General features: G+C 47.3%; 1 protein-coding gene across 2 annotated transcripts in view; it reads right to left on the minus strand.

Moving 5' to 3' along the window:
- Nucleotides 1-17,806, minus strand: part of Tmod1 (tropomodulin 1) — a 69,696-nt gene that overhangs the window by 18,602 nt on the left and 33,288 nt on the right. Inside the window, exons 3-8 of one of the 2 annotated variants that reach the window (XM_063225068.1) lie at nt 16,557-16,713; nt 13,084-13,203; nt 6,269-6,358; nt 5,262-5,392; nt 3,537-3,644; nt 935-1,078 (exon numbers count right to left, since the gene is read on the minus strand). In XM_063225068.1, the coding sequence (XP_063081138.1) occupies nt 935-1,078; nt 3,537-3,644; nt 5,262-5,392; nt 6,269-6,358; nt 13,084-13,203; nt 16,557-16,713 (750 nt within the window). The remainder of the gene's footprint in view (nt 1-934; nt 1,079-3,536; nt 3,645-5,261; nt 5,393-6,268; nt 6,359-13,083; nt 13,204-16,556; nt 16,714-17,806) is intronic. The other variant, XM_023565525.2, reaches the window with a different exon arrangement.

Raw genomic sequence — 17,806 nt, forward strand, 5'->3', positions numbered from 1 at the left:
TAATTTTATATTTCCTTACAACCTTTTTTTTGTATAGTTATGCAACTATATAGCCAAAAGTTTCACATCCTAGGTTCCCTACCCAGAAGGAAGAAAAAAACATTTTAATACTGGAAGCAACATGTGGTAATGGGAGGAGTGTGGGTTTTGGAGTTCAAGACACCTGGATTTAAATCTTGCTTCTCAAGTGCTAAATCTGTGACCCTGAGAAAGTTGCTTGTCTCATCTTCTGTGGATGGCTGAGACTGATCATCCCCACATCCCGCAGTGCCATCGCGAGACTAAAAATGATGGCTTCAAGGGAAGCAACACAGAGCTGGTCCACAGCAGACTCTCAGTCATGTCACATACAAGTCACTGTCATAGGCCACTGTACTGAAAGTATTACACAAAGATAAATGACTGAGTCACAGTAACCAGAGAGACAGTAACTCCAGGCAGTAACACATAAAGGCAAATGAATTTGACCACAGTAACCTCAGTGGCAAGCAGATTCTAAAGCTCCTTTGACTGATGATCATTGAAGAAAATGGGGACAGCCTGGAAGACTGGCATCCAGGAGTTTATGAGATGTTCTGGGGGAAGCAGGAAACAAAACTATGACAAACAAACAGGACTTACAAAGGGAGCTGATTTGCACTGGGCTTAAGGGATGATATTTTCACAGCTTGAGAGTGAAGCAGTGATGTCAATAAGGAGTAAGCTCCCCGTCACTAGGGAGCACAAGAAGAAGCCAGTAGAGCAGTGGTGGAATAAGGAGAAAAGGAGGCCGCAGGGTGGGGTGTGAACTGGATGATGCTGGCGGTCCCTGATGGCTGGGCTCTGGTGCTTCTAGAATCTATGCTGTCCAGATTCTGTCCAGCAGTAAGATGGGCAGGAGCAGGATGCAGTACAGGACATAGTAAAGGACGTGAGGTCACCTGACCCATTTTACCTGGTTGTCAATTTTCAGTTCCACCAGAGATGTGTTGTGTGGAAGGGCTTCCACCAGGCGCAGGATCCCAGTCCCAGAGATGAAGTTGGATTCCACATTCAGCGTCTTTAACACCTTGTTCACCTTGAGCATTTCAGCAAGAGCCTTAGGCAGAGAAGAAAAGTGGGGATGCCTGTGAGTCTCCCCGGGAAAGATCGTGAGCCTCCCGGGTAGATCCACAAATGCCAGTGGGGAGAGGCAAAGTGATTTCCGGAACCTCCTTCCCCTCAATGCACCCCAGTGCCTGAACAGCCCCTCTGGAGGTCTACACTGCCTCGCCCCGCATCACCTTCCATGGTGCCCCAGTGAGGCTGCTCGCAGTCCCTGCTGGACATCTGTGTTCTCCCACTGCTTTCCCTTCTCCCACTGCGTCCAGGCCTCTGCAACACCCTTCGTGCTCACTCTCAGAACCTGCCCATCGGTGTCATTCTCAACACCCCTCCTCCGAGAGCTTTGGATGACACCCTCAGCCAGCTGAGGCTGCTCCTGAACCTTACAGAATTTATCTGTAACTGTCTCGGGAACTTGCATTCCTTGCTTCAGTTTTGTTTTTAGTTTGGCATTGGGCATCAAAACCAGGGTCTCTGCCTTGAACTGTATCTTCAGCCCTTTTTATTTTTTATTTTGAGAAGGTCTCTCTAAATTGCCCAGGCTGGCCTTGAATTTGTGATCATTCTGCCGCTTCTAAATTAGCTGAAATTACAGGTGTGCACTACCACATCTGGCCACAGTTGCTTTTATGAATGTGTCTTTCCGTTAGACTATTCTCCATGATGGACTGAAAGTCACCTTATTATCCCATGTTGCCATAGGACACAGTCAGTCCTCAGGCAGTGCTCACTGAATGACTAGCAGAGTCTCAACTCTTCTGTGCACGCTGGGCTCAATCTCTCCTGCTGTCCTGCTGAAGAGCCACAGAGTCACCGTTTTCTTCGTTTGAGCACCAGCAAGAAGAGGTGCTGGGAAACAACCCCACTCAGCAAATGACCAGGGCCAGCTGGAAGAGGAGGGCTTAGGTGGCCCTCAGCACGTTTCAGAGGGATTCAGCCAGGAGGTAGAGATGACAATCTGAGCCTCTGACAGAAATGAGGTAATTAGCAGTTGGTGGAAACAATGTGTCATGCGGAAAGAAGACACCAGCAGCTGAGTGGCCAAGGACAGGGATAGGTGGGCCCCGTTGTCTGAAGTGACTGAGCCAGCAGCGTCTGCTGTATTGTGTTGGCCCTGTGTGCTGAAACTGGGGAAGGCCTGACACCCTGGAGCCTTCCACACACCAAAGTTATCACCCCTCCTGGGCTGCAGTGTGCCCTGATGGTGTTTCAGCTTGCCTTCTGACCGACCACACTCGGGTCTGGCAGTCCAGCAAATGCAAGAGGTCCTTTCCTGCAACATGCTGACTTCTGGCATGGCAGACATAGAGGAGAGCATAGGGCAGGCAGTGGGTGCACTTTTGGGCTTGAAAGTGGGTTTTGCATCTGGCCCAGAAGCTCTGTATTTGGCACTGTATATGCAGGTATGAATGGGTTCACAACAGCCATCGGGCTGGCGCGGAATCCCGACCAAAACATTTGTGGCACTGAGCTGAATGCCAGCATGAATGTTCCTTTTTCTGATCTATCGCTTAGCAGTAGATGGAGCACGTAGTTTTGTCACCCTTGGCAAACCCAGGGGGCACTGAAGTTAGGGGTCATCAGTCCAGAGGCTCCTGCTAGCAGCAATGGGAGATTGCTCACTTCAAAAATATTGGAGAAAATTCTATTGCTTCAAAAATATTGAATAAAATTGTCTTAACTATTTTAAAAATTAGAAAAGAATTTTCAGATTGCTTCTAGATGGTTAATCACTGTCCCTGGTAAGCTAATTCCTGTACTTTTTATCTGTTTCTAGTGTCCTAGTAATTACACTGTGCTGTTTTCATAGGTGTCCAGTGTCCAGTGTATTCATGAGTGTGGGAGCTAAGACTGGTTACAGATGGATTCTCAGAGCCTGCTGGGCCCAGAGTCTCTCAATAAATGTTTCTGATTATTTTTAAGAAGAATTAATCGTTACTTTACACTCAGTACAACCGAATTTGATTGTCAGTATCTGTTAAGACATGAGTAAAAATAAAATCATATAAAACTGGTCACTGAAACTGTTGATGAAGACAATGATTTTAGAGACGGAGAAAATGAGGCTTAGGAGCCTTTTCCAAAGGCGAGTTACTGAGTAGAGAGTGATTGGACCGTATGGGTCATGTGATTTCATTTGAATGCCAGGTCTGCTTCTTACTCGCTGTGTGACTTTGGACCAAGCAAATTGCCTGATCTTTCTGAACTCTGGTTCTTCATGCAGAGTAGGGAGACCCCACCACCACCACGGGAGCAGGGCGCAGTGAGCATTAGCAGGATGATGACAGGCAGGGCTGGGTGACGACTGTGCATTTACATCCCTTCCTGGCTCCAGCCTGGTCCACACCACACTGAGCTCTGCAATAGTGGACATGGCCATTCCTGAGGCCACATGCCCAACCTATCTGTATCCAGCCCCCCACTGTCCACACAGCAGAACAGAGATTACATACAAATGCCACAGGGTCATTGCTCCGTGTCCCAACGATGCTGAATTTCTTCACATAGGAATTTTCTTTCAGGGCTTCTGCATATGCCTTAAGGGTAGGGATGGGGATATTCTGCAGAAAGAAAGGAGCAAAGTAACCAGCAGTACCTGCCAGAGACAGAGGGGTCCTTGGGGGAGCCTGGCTCCTCCCCAAGTCTAACAAGTTTCTGGCCAAAAGACTGAATGACCTTTATCCCCGATGGCTAAGATACAGAAAGAACTTTGTAGTACACAGACAGAAAAACGACACCTGAAATGTTATATAGGACCCACAGCTCTCTTCTGTGCATGTGGAGGACAAAAAGAGAGGCACAAGTCAAGGCATAGGGATAGGAAGGGTGTTGTACAAAGGGCTCTGGATTGGGTGTAGAGGTGGGGCTGGACCCTGGCCTCTACTTCAGCCACTAGCAAGGTGTCTCTATCACTGTGTGACTCTGGAGAACGCTCATTCTCTCTCTGTACCCATTTCTAGAAAACAGGATGGGAGTTTCAGTAGATACCAGGAGACATCAAGGCTGAGGCTCTGTCCTGGCTGCGCATCAGCAGATCCTGGAGAATGTATGTACCATGCTGGGGCTCTGGCCTGTCCCAGACAACACAACCACCAGTCTCTGGAGCAGGCCTGGGCATTGGTACATGCGCTTTCTTCCCCTCAAGTGAAATCCACCGATCCGAACCAACTGCCTCATGGTACAGGAAGAAATTGGCCAAGGCCTCAGAGAGTGGTTCAAGGCCAGAACGCACAATTCTGAACTGTGCCAGCATCTCCCTTGGGCCCACAGCAGACAACTGAGGCACAGAGAGAGGACTTGGCTATGTTTTTGCCAAGCTCACATTTCAGAGTGTCACTTAAACTCCCGAGGGAGCAGAGCCTGGGAACCAGGTGGAGGAGAACACTGGGGCCCAGGGTTCCAATCTGATTGTGCCTCGGTACTGGCAGCCACTGAAAGGAAAACGAAGAAGAAAGGAAAGAGGAGAGGAGCCAGGGGCTGGCATCTTGTCTTACTCCCCTCACCCTCCCAGAACTAATCCCGTGGCCTTGGGCTGAGCAGGTGGACGGGCAGCTGCTCCTGCCCCCAAATTCCTCCTGCAGCCTGTCCGGGGTTGCAGGCGGCTGACCGTCATCTACCAGTCCCTCCTTCGCCAGGTTGTTCACACAGGGAAATGTCACAGAGATGTGGACAGACAGCCCAGCTATTTCTTTGGACCTCTGGGTCAACGGCTCTGTGGCTGTAACGTGAGGTTGAATGTGAACATGGTCCAGCAGCTGCACTGATGATTCAGGGCAGGGCCTGCCCAGGGGATGGTGACCACACAAGCCTGGTGGGTACTGGGCTCTTCGGCCTCGAGATCCCATGCTGCTGCATGGGTCTGACTCACACTTTTATCTCAGAGAATCTTTGTGTTTTGAATAACATGGCAGGTTTCCAGATCAGAGCCGGTCCAGCCCGTGGTGAACATCTGGCCTGAAGTCATCCTCCAAAAGAAAGCAGGACTGTGGGATGCGCTTGTTTACTCTGTCCAGCATCCCCTGCCTGAAAACTTCTGTCTGTAAAAATTTCCATCTATTTCTGGGTCAGAAACAAAACAAGACCTTGCTGCTCTGCACAGCCGGGGCCACTGGCAGCTGGGTGACATGGACATGCCACCTCCTCATACACACAGGTGAAGCGAAATAAAGGGACTTTACCCGGATATTATTGAGGTTAACTTCTTCAAGATCCGGGTCATTGTTCTTTATCCTCTCCAGTGTTTCCTCTACATCTGTTGAATTTGGTTCTTCGTCAGGCACAGGCTTGTACTGTGTAGGTTTAATCACACCTAGGGTGATTAACAAGATACAAGAACATTTTGAAAGGAAGTGCAAGCAGAGTTCAGGTCCTGGGAAGGCTTCATGTTGAAAAGTTACACTGGGTGTCATGCATCAGAGGAAGCCCAGCAAGGGAGCCAGGAGATTTGGCAGCTGCCTTTGTCTTCCTGTAAACTTAAACTTCCTGAATTTCTTAAACTCTCTGAACCTCGAGCTCTCGCCTATAAGGTAAGGATACTCATTCTGCCTGTGCGTACTATTTCAGTGGGTTCTTGTGAAGATAAGGTGAACCCCCAGGTGGGAAAGAAATGCATATATCTTCCAACAGGAAGGACAGTTCCTATTTGGGCCCACTTGTCTCTCTTTGGGGCCAGAATGGCAGCTTGGAACAATGCTTTGGCATAAAGACAATGTGATAGGGACCCAAGAAAAATTGAAGGGAGTTTGGAACAGTAGAACAGAAGAAGAATGCACAGACTGATGGGAAAGGAGGCAATCTAGGCCAGTGGTAAAAGAATACATGTACCAAAAATGGTGTGGGACAACTATCTATTTAAAAAATGGAATTTATTCTTATCCCACAGCACACACAAACATGGACTCCAGTGGATTAAGAAACGGAATAGATGAAGTAAACCTCTAAATGTTTTAGAAGAAAATACAGAATTATGATGCTGGCATGAAGAAGATAAACAAAATACAAAATTCCAAAAGACTCAAAGGGAAAAATGGACATATTTGGTTACATAAAATTTTAGAACTCCTGTAATGGGCCAGTACATCAGCAAGCAGAGAAATAAGACACAAGAGGGTGAGCCTGTCTTCCAGGGTACCCTTGGGGCCTGGCAAAGGGTGGGGCTGCCAGGAGGCCGGGGCCTGGTACTCACTGTTGAGTCCCTCCTTGTTCACGATAGAGCTGCTGCCCAAGGCCTGGTAGTACTGCTGGTTGCTCATGAGCGTGTGCATGCCCAGAATAGCTGTGGGGACAAAAGAAGGCTAATGACACTCTGCTCTTGAAGACAGAGATGTCTTCTGGGGACCCACCTTCCACATCCCAAGAACTCTGCTCACAGAAATGGTAAGAAGCACTAACATGAATACTTTCATATGTGGGACTGTTCTTACTCTCCATCTCCATCCATTCTGGACTTCTCTCGGGTCTGACCTCACACTCCCAGGTCCCCCTGAGGTCCCACAGGGCTCAACAGAAGAAATCTTTCCCATCAGGGGCTTGATACTAGAGCCCCCTTTCCCGCTAGGCACCCTCTCCCAAGCTGTTCAGCCTCCTCAGGTCTCTCACATTGGCCCACCTCCTGTGACACCGCCTCTGTCTTGGTTGAGGTCCTCTAATTTCTTGGCTATCCAGATGCTTCCTGACTTTCAATGTTTCTACTTATTTTTGACTATATGGCAAGGTGCAAGTGATATGCATTCAGTAGAAACAACACTCTGAATTCTGCTGTTTTCCCCAGCTAGCTGTATTCAGCAACAGACTCTTCTGAGATGCTGGACGGTGGTAGAGAGCCATAGCTCCCAGTCAACCCCACAATCATGAGGAAATATAAACTCTACAGTGTACTGTGCTCCTGAGCCTCAGTGTTTGGAAGGCTAGGATGTGAAATGAATTTGGACTTACAATATTTTCAACTTACAATGGGCTTATTAGGAAGCCACTGCATTGTCAGCCAATGACTATCTGTATTATTACAGTTTTGGAGTAACTGGTGTCCGAGCTTCCATCTCTTCTCACCTTCTACCTCCCAAAGTTCAGCACAGAGTAACAACAAAGACCTTTCTGGAAATGCCAACATGGCCTCACCATCCCATGTTCAGTCATTCTTTCATCCTTTCATTTATTGAGGGTCCCCAGTGCATGTGTGGATATGGAGAAAGGGGCCCAGAGGAGAAAGAAAGGCAGGGTCTTTGCTCATGCAGTCTGCCGGGGAGAGAAGGGTGCTAAGCAAGTGCCCACACCATTAGAAACATAAGGACGAGGTACGGTAGTGCTGGAAAGGAAAGTTCAATGTACCTGGCTGGGAGAAACAGAAGAGGCACTGTACTTTGGAGAGAAGGGTGACTAGCCAAAAGAAGTGAGCTAGGCATGGCAGGTAGGGAGGCCTAGAGATGGGTGGGTAAGGTTACAGGTTGCAGGCCGTTCATATCAGAAGACAAGAGATGGATATGTGGTGATATTAGGGGTGGTCACAATACCCCCTAGTCCTGGAATGCATTCTCTGAGCCAGGAAAGAAGATTTAGATCAGTGATTCTCAATTTGGCTGCACAGGAAACATTTGGGCATCTTTTGAAACTCCTCATGTGCAAGCCTGCCCTGGACCAATTAACCTAAAGTCTCTGGGGTTGAGGTGTAGGTATCTGCATTTTCTAAAGCTCCTCAGGGAGTGTCAATGGGCAGCTGAGGCCAAGAACCACTGCCTCACATTCCCTTCCTTAATCTGCACCCTCCAGATTGCACCAATGGGCAAGGTCGAATCCTAGTCTCCTGGGATGAAACGAGGAGCTCTGATCTTTTCCTAGGTATGGCCTGCGAAGCCACGGGACGTTTGAGCAGGGAGTGAGGAGCCCTGAGTTCTGGCTGTGTTTGGAGAACTCAATGTGGAGGGACGTAGGCTTGGGAACCATGAGGCCATTATAGCTGTCCTGATGGGAGGATGATGGCCAGGTTCAAACCCCAGAGCCTCGCTTCACTCACCCTCCCTGTTTCAGAAGCCTTGACTCTCACCCATATGGCTCCTGCCCTGGCTACACAAACCACCAGTGCCCAGAGACTTCCCTACCTGTGCCAGTGCTGTCCCTTCTGGGGCTGATTTCCCATTACCCAGTGAAACTGGAATTTCAGATAGACCACTAAAGATAGTACAAGTATACCCCACTCAATATTTAAAGTTTTTTATTGTTTACCTAAAATTCAAATTCAACTAGATATCCTGCATTTTATTTAACCAGTCTAATCATCCTTCCTTTAAGACTTGGGAGTAACTCTCCCTTCTCCAGGGAGCCTTCCTGGCTTCTTCCTTGTTCCTCACCATTTCTCCCACAGCCTGGTGCTCTTATCAGAGCACAGGGTGCTCAGTGTTAGAGACATCTAGAGACATGCACACTTCCTCTGTTGGGCTGTGGGCTTCCAGATGTCAGAGAAGAATATTATTTCTCTCTCTTCTACCTCTTCCAGAAAACAAATACGTATTTGATAAATATTTGGTGAAAGCTTTTTAAAGTCCCCAAACCATTACATTAAGTATTTCACTAGGTATTGGTTAGAGAAATAACACAAGAGCTCTCATGAAGAACCTGAAGACCCAAGTCTCAGTCCTCACTATGTCCCAATGTGATCTTGGGTGGGTCCTCTCTTCCCTTTGGGCTTCAACCTCCTTGGTCCTACTGGGAGTAAGATAAAACCAGTGACCCTCAATCATGGTCACCTATGCAAATCACAGAGGGCGCCTGCTCTACGCTGGATTAGTCCTGGAAAATCTCTGGAGAGATGATTTTTATTTCCATGGATGATTCTGATGATCCATGTTAGCGGAGAACCACAAGATAAAATGATCTCCAAGTCTTTGCTGCTTCTCACATCTCGAGAGTCTTTGCTAAAATTAGGCTTGCCTGTTCATCACCACAGAGGACTCGTAGGGAGAGAGGCATCTGCAGCTTTTCGAGCTCTCCAGGTTTTAATTTAGTCTGCGTGGACGTGGGCAGCCAGAACTGAGGCCTGAGTCAGCGGCAGGTGAGTCAGATCATCAAGTCACCTTCCGGAGCTGGCAGCCCCGGCTCCCACACACAGCAGCTCGTGGAGGTTCTGGGCGGCCGGGTTTTCAGGTTTGGAAACAGAATTTGGAAAGGTTGCTTGGAATCATGTGAAAGATGTAACCTCATATGACTGTTGATCTCACTTGAATATAGCAAGACACACAACTATTTCTCATGTCTTCATCCTGTTTGATGTTTTTACAATAAATATTTAAGGCAAGTGCTCAAACTCATTTGCTAGGGAAATGATTTATGAAACCTTTCAGAAAAGACCCTCCTGACTTCTAAGTTAGTATTCTATCACCAGGTGACTAGTAGTTCTATAGTTCTAACGTGTCCTCTCAACTTGGGAATTCTAAGGACAAATTAAATACATTTTTGGAGGTAATACATATATCAATAGCAGGCCTAAGAAGGAATAAAACCATTTGGCAGCTCAGAGGAAGTTAGGGCTCTCGAAAGGAAGGAAGGAAGGAAGAAAGGAAGGAAGGAAGGAAGGAAGGAGGGAGAAAAGAGGGAAGGAGGGAGGGAAGGTGGGGCTGAGTTTAGCTACCATGTTTGAGCACAGTGTGCTTGGTGTGTCTGAGGTTAGCATCACCTTTGGACTGCTCTAGGCACAAAATTGTGACCTCACTTAGTTCTGCGTGTTACACACACTACACCACGAGTGAGCAATGGAAGAAAACAGCACAGCCACAATGCCTGCTGCTTCTTTCTTTGTACACATTGGCAGGGCTGAATTTAGCACTGAAGAACTTGATTTTAAAAAAAAAGTCTAGATCTTCCCCAAAACTCAAAAAGGACTATTTTTGAACTCTGAAAAAGAACATTGAGTTCTGCTTCCTTTCTCTGCCTTGGCAGGGCTCCCTCCGTTTGTAATTCCACTCGGGACGCAGGCTGATAACAGAACGTATCTCCAGCTTCTGCAGCTGCCCAAGGCTTGGGACGGCACTGGGCAGATGGCCGCTAGGTGTGTTCCCACACCCTGGGGCAGGTGCGAGAAGCTGGCTGCAGCCCAGGAATCGGGTGCCAGGGAACTGTTCCTGGATAAGCTGCACCCTGACAGCTGTGGAATGGGAGGAGGTCAGGTGTCAAAGGGCATGGAAGTAATCAGGACTTAGGGTTTGTCTGCCTGCCTAGGACTGCTTCTGAAAGTTAAGAGCTGGCACTAGCCCATTGCCCTAGGGGGTGGGTGGCCTGGGGGTACCTCTTGAAAGGGCGAGTCTTCCCATTCCACTTCCTTGTTGGCCCCTGCCTCACTGGAGAGGTCCTTAAATGTCAGCCAGGATTGCAACCTATTTGGGCACAGGCACTGAAAATCCCAAGTACTTACAGCTGAGTCTCAGTGGCCCCTAAGCTACAGCCCACAGCGCGAGCCAAGATTGTTAGGTTTCTATGAACTATGCTCAGTACCTTGCGGGAGCCTTTTAATTTTGAAATCTAGGTGCCTCTGTTGTGTCCTTTCTATCACCTCCTGGACCCCTAAGGGCAGAGACTAGATCTGTGTCCTAGCATACAGCAGGAATTCCATAATGTCCATTACTCAGTGAGTGAATGAACGCTTGCATAAATGATTACTTAAGTCAGTGTGGCACACTTGCCAGCGTCTTCCTCCAGGTTTCTACTGTCACCAGACATCAAGCCTGCTGTACACAGCAGCAAAGCAGCTCAGAAGGACCTGCCTTGCTTAGCCTGAGCAGAGCCACCATCCTGCACTGCCCCATCCTGGACCCTTCTCCCCGAGTTTTCTCTAGCTCACCTCTACCTTAGGTCCCACTTCCTTTCTCTTCCCTCACCTCCCCCATCTCTTCCTCTTACACCCCATTCTTTTTCTTTCATTTGTCATTTCATATTTGCCTAGATGTGTTCAATCTGAGGGCAGGAATCAGGCTGTGGTTTTAGGATCCTTTCACCAGGGCCTAGTATAGAACCTGGCACTCAGTGTGCAGGAAGCCTTGAGTAAAGCCCAGATTATGTGCAGGAGAGACCAGTGAAGGCTGAGTTGATGGCAACGCCTTTCCTGGGACTGAGCAAGTAGACTCCAGATGATCTGGAGACCCCTGGCCTCCTTTCCCACTTTTCCTTCTCTGAGGGCCACAGACATCCCCTCTTTGAGAAAGGTCCCAAAGCCTCATCACCATTCTTTGGTGAGTTTTCCACCCCCAGTTCCTTTGATAACATTTCTAGCCACCAAGTCATGTGGAGATATTAAAGTTACCCATGCAGGGCCACTCTCCTTCAAACCCCCAGCTGTATATACTAACACACAAGGCCACAGAGCCTGGCATCCAGGCCCTTTGACAGAAGACCTAGCCTTAGGACCTGGCTGATCTCTTGTAAAATGGGAACAATAATGAATGGAATTCACCCTATAGGACTGTTGTGGTCATTTAGTGCAACAGGTTCTGAGAACAACTCACAGGACACGTGGGTCACGACTGGTGCTCAACTGATGTTCCCTGATTCCTTCCCCAGAGGCACTGCAACCTTTCAATGGCTGCTATCAAAGAATAGCTGTCCAGCAACAGCCTGTTAACACTGGGGCACATTCAGCACCTGACTCCTTCCCAGACATCATGAGGACATGGTAGCATGGGCAGATAATAACAACCAGGACAAATTAAATACAACAACCAGCTTGCCAACCAAAATGGAGAGAAATGATTTCAGAAAAGCAATGCAGAACCTAAGCTCAGTGTCACAGTTCTGTTTTGGCTCAGAGGCTGGCAGGAGCCATGGTTCTGACAGCAGTCAGTTAATAATCCCCGGAGCTGCCTAATGAAGCCAGTGAGGTCATGTAGGGTCATGCAAGAGAAAGCGCAGGATGCAAACAGCTCCATAGTGAGTCGATGTGAAGACGTGGGATGGGCGGATTGGGCTTTCTTGCTACATAAATTAACCTGAAGTCAAGGGGCCCCTCATCGATGGCTGTGTTTGTGGAACTAGATGAAAACAGAAGCCCTCATGTGACTCACGTGGCTCCTGACAAAGCACATCCTTAGCTGTAAAGCAAACTGGCCTCCCGAGTTTGGTGCTCAGACCCACATGGGCGAGGTAGGCACCAGCTCTGTGCTTCAGGGGAGAAATAGAAACCTTCCTTCCACAGCCTCTGCTGCAGCCCTTCATCCTTCCCCACACTCATGTCTCCTTTGTGGATGTGGGCTACACGCTTGCTCTTCCTGTCCACTCCTTGGGTTCCTATTTGCTATGGCCACCACTGTATGAGGCCACTCTTGGCATATAGTTGGTCATTGCCCCCCCCCCTTACCCCACGACAGATGAGTGCCATCTCCCTGTCCTAAACACCACTGGGGTCACACATAGGTCCCATGAGAGGCCAGCAGGCCAGCGGACACAATGAGACAGAGACAGCTGCAGCCTGCCTGGGCTCTGGCTCAGTACCTCCGTCTCCCAATCAACCTGATATTCTTGCTCTGCCTCCTGAGTTCCGGATCAGGTCTGCCTATCTTGATTTCTCTTTGGTGAACTGGCCACTCAGTGGCTAACTGGCCACCATGCTAGGTTTGCTCCTTTTCCACGACTTGCCCTCCATGAAAGATTCCTACCCTAGCCTGGCATGGGCCCTTCAGAGCCAGGTCCCAGAATGCAGTCTTCCCCCAGCATAGTGCATGCCCAGGTCTCCATCTTGAACTCTAGGCCTTCATACTCCACATGGCACCTCAAACATCAAAGGCCTAAAATCAGTCCTGGGGAGGAGGATCTTAGGGCCACAAGTGGCTCTGTGGGAGGTGGGCTTGGATGCTTTTACCTTTATTTTCCTCAGTTTGGTGCTCAGAGTGAATTTTTATCTTAGCACTGTCAGTCTCTTGCTAGAAATAGGTTATGCATATCCTACCAACCAAACACGCTTCCCCACAGATGTGGGTCAAACCTCTGGAAGAAGCTTCTGGAAACTTCTGGAATGCCTCTTACCTGCAATGTCACAGAGTTCTGCATCTGAGGCATTTGCCAAGGCCTCCTCCAGCTCCGGCTCTAGTGTGACAGTTTCCAGCACTGGATCCATCGGCTTCTGTTTAGGGACCCAGATCTTTCCTGTAAACACATGGGGCCTATCAGGGCTTGCAACTATGATAAGAAGCCCCTGAAAATGGACCACAGCAGGGTCCTCTCTGTGGACAGTCCCTCTGGGGACCCACTTTCCCTCAGAATGGGAATCACAGCTCTAAATAGCACCCCAAAACCTGAGAGTGATTTTATAATCTGGCCTAAATATATACCTATCTACCAGAAACAATGGCCAACCTCTGGGTAGGGAAAAATCCAAGGGGGAAAAGTAATAGAATGTCAGGATCTAGGGTACCTTGGCTGAGAGTTCTAATGCAGGAGAAAAACTTGTAAACATTTCTAGCTAAAATAAATAAAATATACTCAGATTATTAAAAGACAAAAAAAAAAAAACCCAAAAATGTTTTCTTGTCTCATGGGATACTATTTTTAAAGTGTCAGCTCATAAGAGAATGAGGGAGTAAGTGGCAGGCGTGTCCACCAGGATAGGCTGCTGAAGAAGTTGTGATGTAGCCCCCTCCCCACGGGACTCCAGCAGGTATTTCCTAAGAGGGAAAATGCCCAAGGTCAAGGCTGTGTGAAAAAGCACATTTACAAAACACCATGAACAATTTCATCCCATTTATGAGAAAGTGAAGGTGTGCTGTGGTTTGTCTGTTGTTCCTGAGAGCTTACGTGTAGAAACTGAATTGCTAGATTCACATGTTAGTGGTAGGTGGGGATGGGACCTTGGGGAAGTAATCGAGATTAAATAAAGTCATAACAGTGTGGTCCACCAGACAGCATTAGTGACTTAAAAGAAGCCGAAGAGATGCGTGTTAAGTGCTACTTATGTGCCAGGCCCTAAGATCAGGGACAAGACAGAATGCCCATGTTTACTGCTGCTACCCACGCTGCACTGTGGGTTCCAGTCAAAGTAAATAGATAAGAAAAAGGAATAGAGGGGAAAGAAGGAAAATTATTTCTGTTTGCAAGTGATATGCTCTTATATGGACACAACTGAATTTCTACATAGAAAAAAATCTGTTAGAACTAATAAATGCAGCTATTTTTCAGGGTTTAAGATCAACATACAAAAATAAACCATGTTTCTGTATACCAGCAATGAATAATCTGAAAAGGAAATCAGGAAAACATTGCATTTAGAATAGTATCTGAAGTATCAAACAGTGGAGAATAAATTTGAAAAATTGGACACTGAAAACTATGAAATTTGGTTGAAAGGAAGTAAAGACCTAAATAAATATCAAAAACACAAAATTTATGAATTGGCAGAATTAATATTGTTAAGATGACAATACTACCTCGTTTTGCTATTCTGGGTGGATCTTTCCTTAGTCTATCTCACATTTAACCTACAAATTCGGTGTAATCCTTCTCTAAATCCCAACTGACATATTTTGCAGAACAGGAAAAGCCCATCCTCGAATTTAATATACAATAGCGAGGGGCCACAAAGAGACAAGAAAATCTTGACCAAAATTAGAAGATTCATACTGCCTGAGTTTAAAACTTAACTAGGTGGTGTGGTAGTGGCATAAGAATGGACATATAGACAACAGAGTAGGATGGAAAGCCCAGAGACAAAGCTCAACGTCAGTGTATAATGATTTCAACAACTGTACCAAATTCATTCAATGGCAAAGAATTATCTCTTCAATAACTGCTAGCACAACTGGATATTCACATACAAAAGAACAACTTTGCAGTTTTCCATAAAATCTGGATAAGTTCCAATTCCAGGACATGGGATGGTTCAAAGCCTTTTCCACAAGGTCTCCTTCTGCATAACTTTAATTTTATTTATTCAGCAGCTACTTGTTGCAGGGCACTGTGTTAATACAACAGAGACAGAGGTGACAGACACAGATGCAGAACCTGGCTTGTCCTGTTACATTCTTGGGGGTGGGGAGATGGAAAGGACTGGAAAGAGACAAGTAATTACAACATGAATCAATTCAAACAAATACATCCACTCAACATGTATTTATTAGGTGCTTTCTATGTATGAGAGCATATAAGGTGAGCAGATATGATACTAAACAAGGAAGACACAGTGCTTACAGTCTTGAAACTTGTGTTCCAAGGAAGTAACCCACAGGCGCATTACACACTTACTTACTTTATCTCATTTGTTCATCAGTGATTATCTGCTTAACCCTACTGTGACCAGGCCCTGTGCTGGCCAGGTGCTTGGGGTACCATGTGAACAAAAACGGTCCAAGTCCCTGCCCTCAGGAAGCATACGAGCTAGTGAGAAAGAAAGCTAGTAAATAAAGAGATGCAGATAAAATGTGAATACAGAGGACACACACAGGCTCTCGGAGTGGAAAATAACCAAGAGAGAGCTGCAGGGAGACTGCATGTGCTGGCACAATAGATAGGGAGGTGTCCCTGAGAGAGAAGACAGCGCAGCTGAGACCTACGGAATAACAACAGCTAATGCTTACACTGCATGTCAGATGTGCTGCTGAGAGCTTTATATATATATCCTCATGCACTTAACTCTCTTAACAACCTCTGGAGGCTGTTAATATTACTTCCAATGCTCATTTTAGGGAGGAGGAAACTGGTGATTTTCTTGAGCTCACAGAGCAAGTAGTGGAACCTGGACTACAATCAAAGCACGCCTGGCTCCAGGCTGTGTTTTTCTAACCATGACACTGCTTAAGAGGAGGAAGACACAGCCACAAGGACACCCTGGAGCTGGTAGTAGGGCCAGTGTTCTAGACTTCGGGTATGTGCAAAGGTCCTAGAGTGGAAAAGCTCTTGGAAAATTTGAGAATTCAAACTGGTACTCCCCCTACTTGCTGCCCTCATGCCTATGGGCAAGAAAGACACAAGAGAAGGGCAGAATGGTTGGAGGGCACTGGAAGGCCTGGGAGGGCGAACAGTAGGGGAGTATCTCTCTGTTCCCCTGGGGACTGCTGGATGGCTTGTCTTAGCCTGGAGCAGACAGTCTTGCAGGGATGTTACAGCTACCAGAAAGGAACTTTAGAGAAAGAACAGAAGGTGAGAGAGAAAGTAAGAAAAGTTAGGGTAATGCCTCTTATTTCTCATTTGCATACGATTGTTCTTGTCTGGGCCTTTTGTTCTGGTACCATTATCAACAGATCCTTCTTTCAATCTCAAAAGTGTTTAGTTTTGAATGAAAAATAATCAAGACACCCCAGTCAAAGGAGATTCAAGGAAATTTTGCTGTTCTGGGTAGATCTTTCCTTAGACTATCCCAGACTTAACTACAGCAAACATCACTACATTTGGAGTTGGGATGAAGACAAGGAGTTCCACAGCACTTGGTGGCTCAGGGTCTGGCCCACAGGTGGCCCTCAGCCATGCCTACAGAGTGACATGTTCACAACAGCAACAGCATTCAGTACCTCGTTTCTCCCCTGTGTAGGGGACCAGGTCTTCTCGGTCCTTAAACTCCTTGGCTTGCTTTTCCAAGTGATCCAAGAGCTCCTCCCTTTTAAAGGGCCCTGTGGGCGCCTTGGTGGTCTGATCCTTCTGCCTCAGGCCCGCAGGCAGCAGTGCATTCTACGATGGATGTTGTTGGGGGCAAGAGAAAGAGGAAAAGAAAGAAGAGAGAGAGAGAGAGAGAGAGAGAGAGAAAGAGAGTGGTCAGCTGAAGAAGGCTTACAATTCTGAAACTCATTATGGACGAGCAGGGACCTCAGAGCTATGGAATCCATCCCAATTCCTCCTTTTACATGCAAAGAATTGGAAAGCCCAAAATGGACAGGGGCTGCCCCAAGTCATAGCACAGACAAAGAGCAGGTGTTCTTGCCCCTAACATTTTAAAGGCAAGGGATCAAGGACGGCTGGCATCGGCAGAGCACGCAGGGCACTCAAAACCACTGTTGAGAGGTAGATGGGGTTAAGCTCATGATCAGAGGTACAGAGATATTTATATCAGTTGTGTATCAAGAGGCTGGAAAAGGAAGCTAAAGGAGTTGGGGTGGGGCCCTGGATGGAGATCATACATCAAGAGGCAGAACCCTACCCCCAAATCTGGAGAAAGGCCCCCCAGGAGCGCCAGGTGGGCGAGGCACTCTCACAGCAGCCCCCGTGGCTGCCTTTTAGCCTGCTGTGGGACTGTTCTAGGGATGCTCCGGCTGTTAAATATTTTGAATGTTGCCCCTGGAGATGGGTCTCTCTCAAGAAAGATAGCATCCACCAACTGTTGTGATCTCTTCTTCAAACATGGGCAGGCGACTAGGTGTGGGTTTACTACGAAAGCAGTTTCCTAATTAGGGTGAACTTTAGTAACCCAGTGAGCTTCACTTTAACTCAGCCCCCAAAACCCTTAAGAGTCAAAGCTACAATGATGTTTAGAGATCATCTAATGTATATATATATATCTTCCCTTTGAGGGGAAACAGAGGCTCAAAGCAAGAAAAGATTTGCCTGAGGAATTTCGGGGACAAAATCCAGTGTCTTTCCTCAGATCTGGGGGAGAGGAATCTTCTCCTCTACTCCTTGTGCTCCTCCTGTCCCCAGGCACTTGCAGAGCTAGAGGAGCACAGCAGGAGGCAGGTACACAGCTTCTTGCTATATCCTCAAACTGGCTAAATTAGAGAGTCGTTCTACCTCAGATCTTGATAGCATCAAAGAGAAAGGGAATGAGAGG

The sequence above is a fragment of the Cavia porcellus genome, unplaced genomic scaffold (genome assembly GCF_034190915.1).
Source record: "Cavia porcellus strain 051 isolate PalLab524CR breed Dunkin Hartley unplaced genomic scaffold, mCavPor4.1 scaffold_1, whole genome shotgun sequence".
In the NCBI taxonomy this organism is placed as follows: Eukaryota; Metazoa; Chordata; class Mammalia; order Rodentia; family Caviidae; genus Cavia; species Cavia porcellus.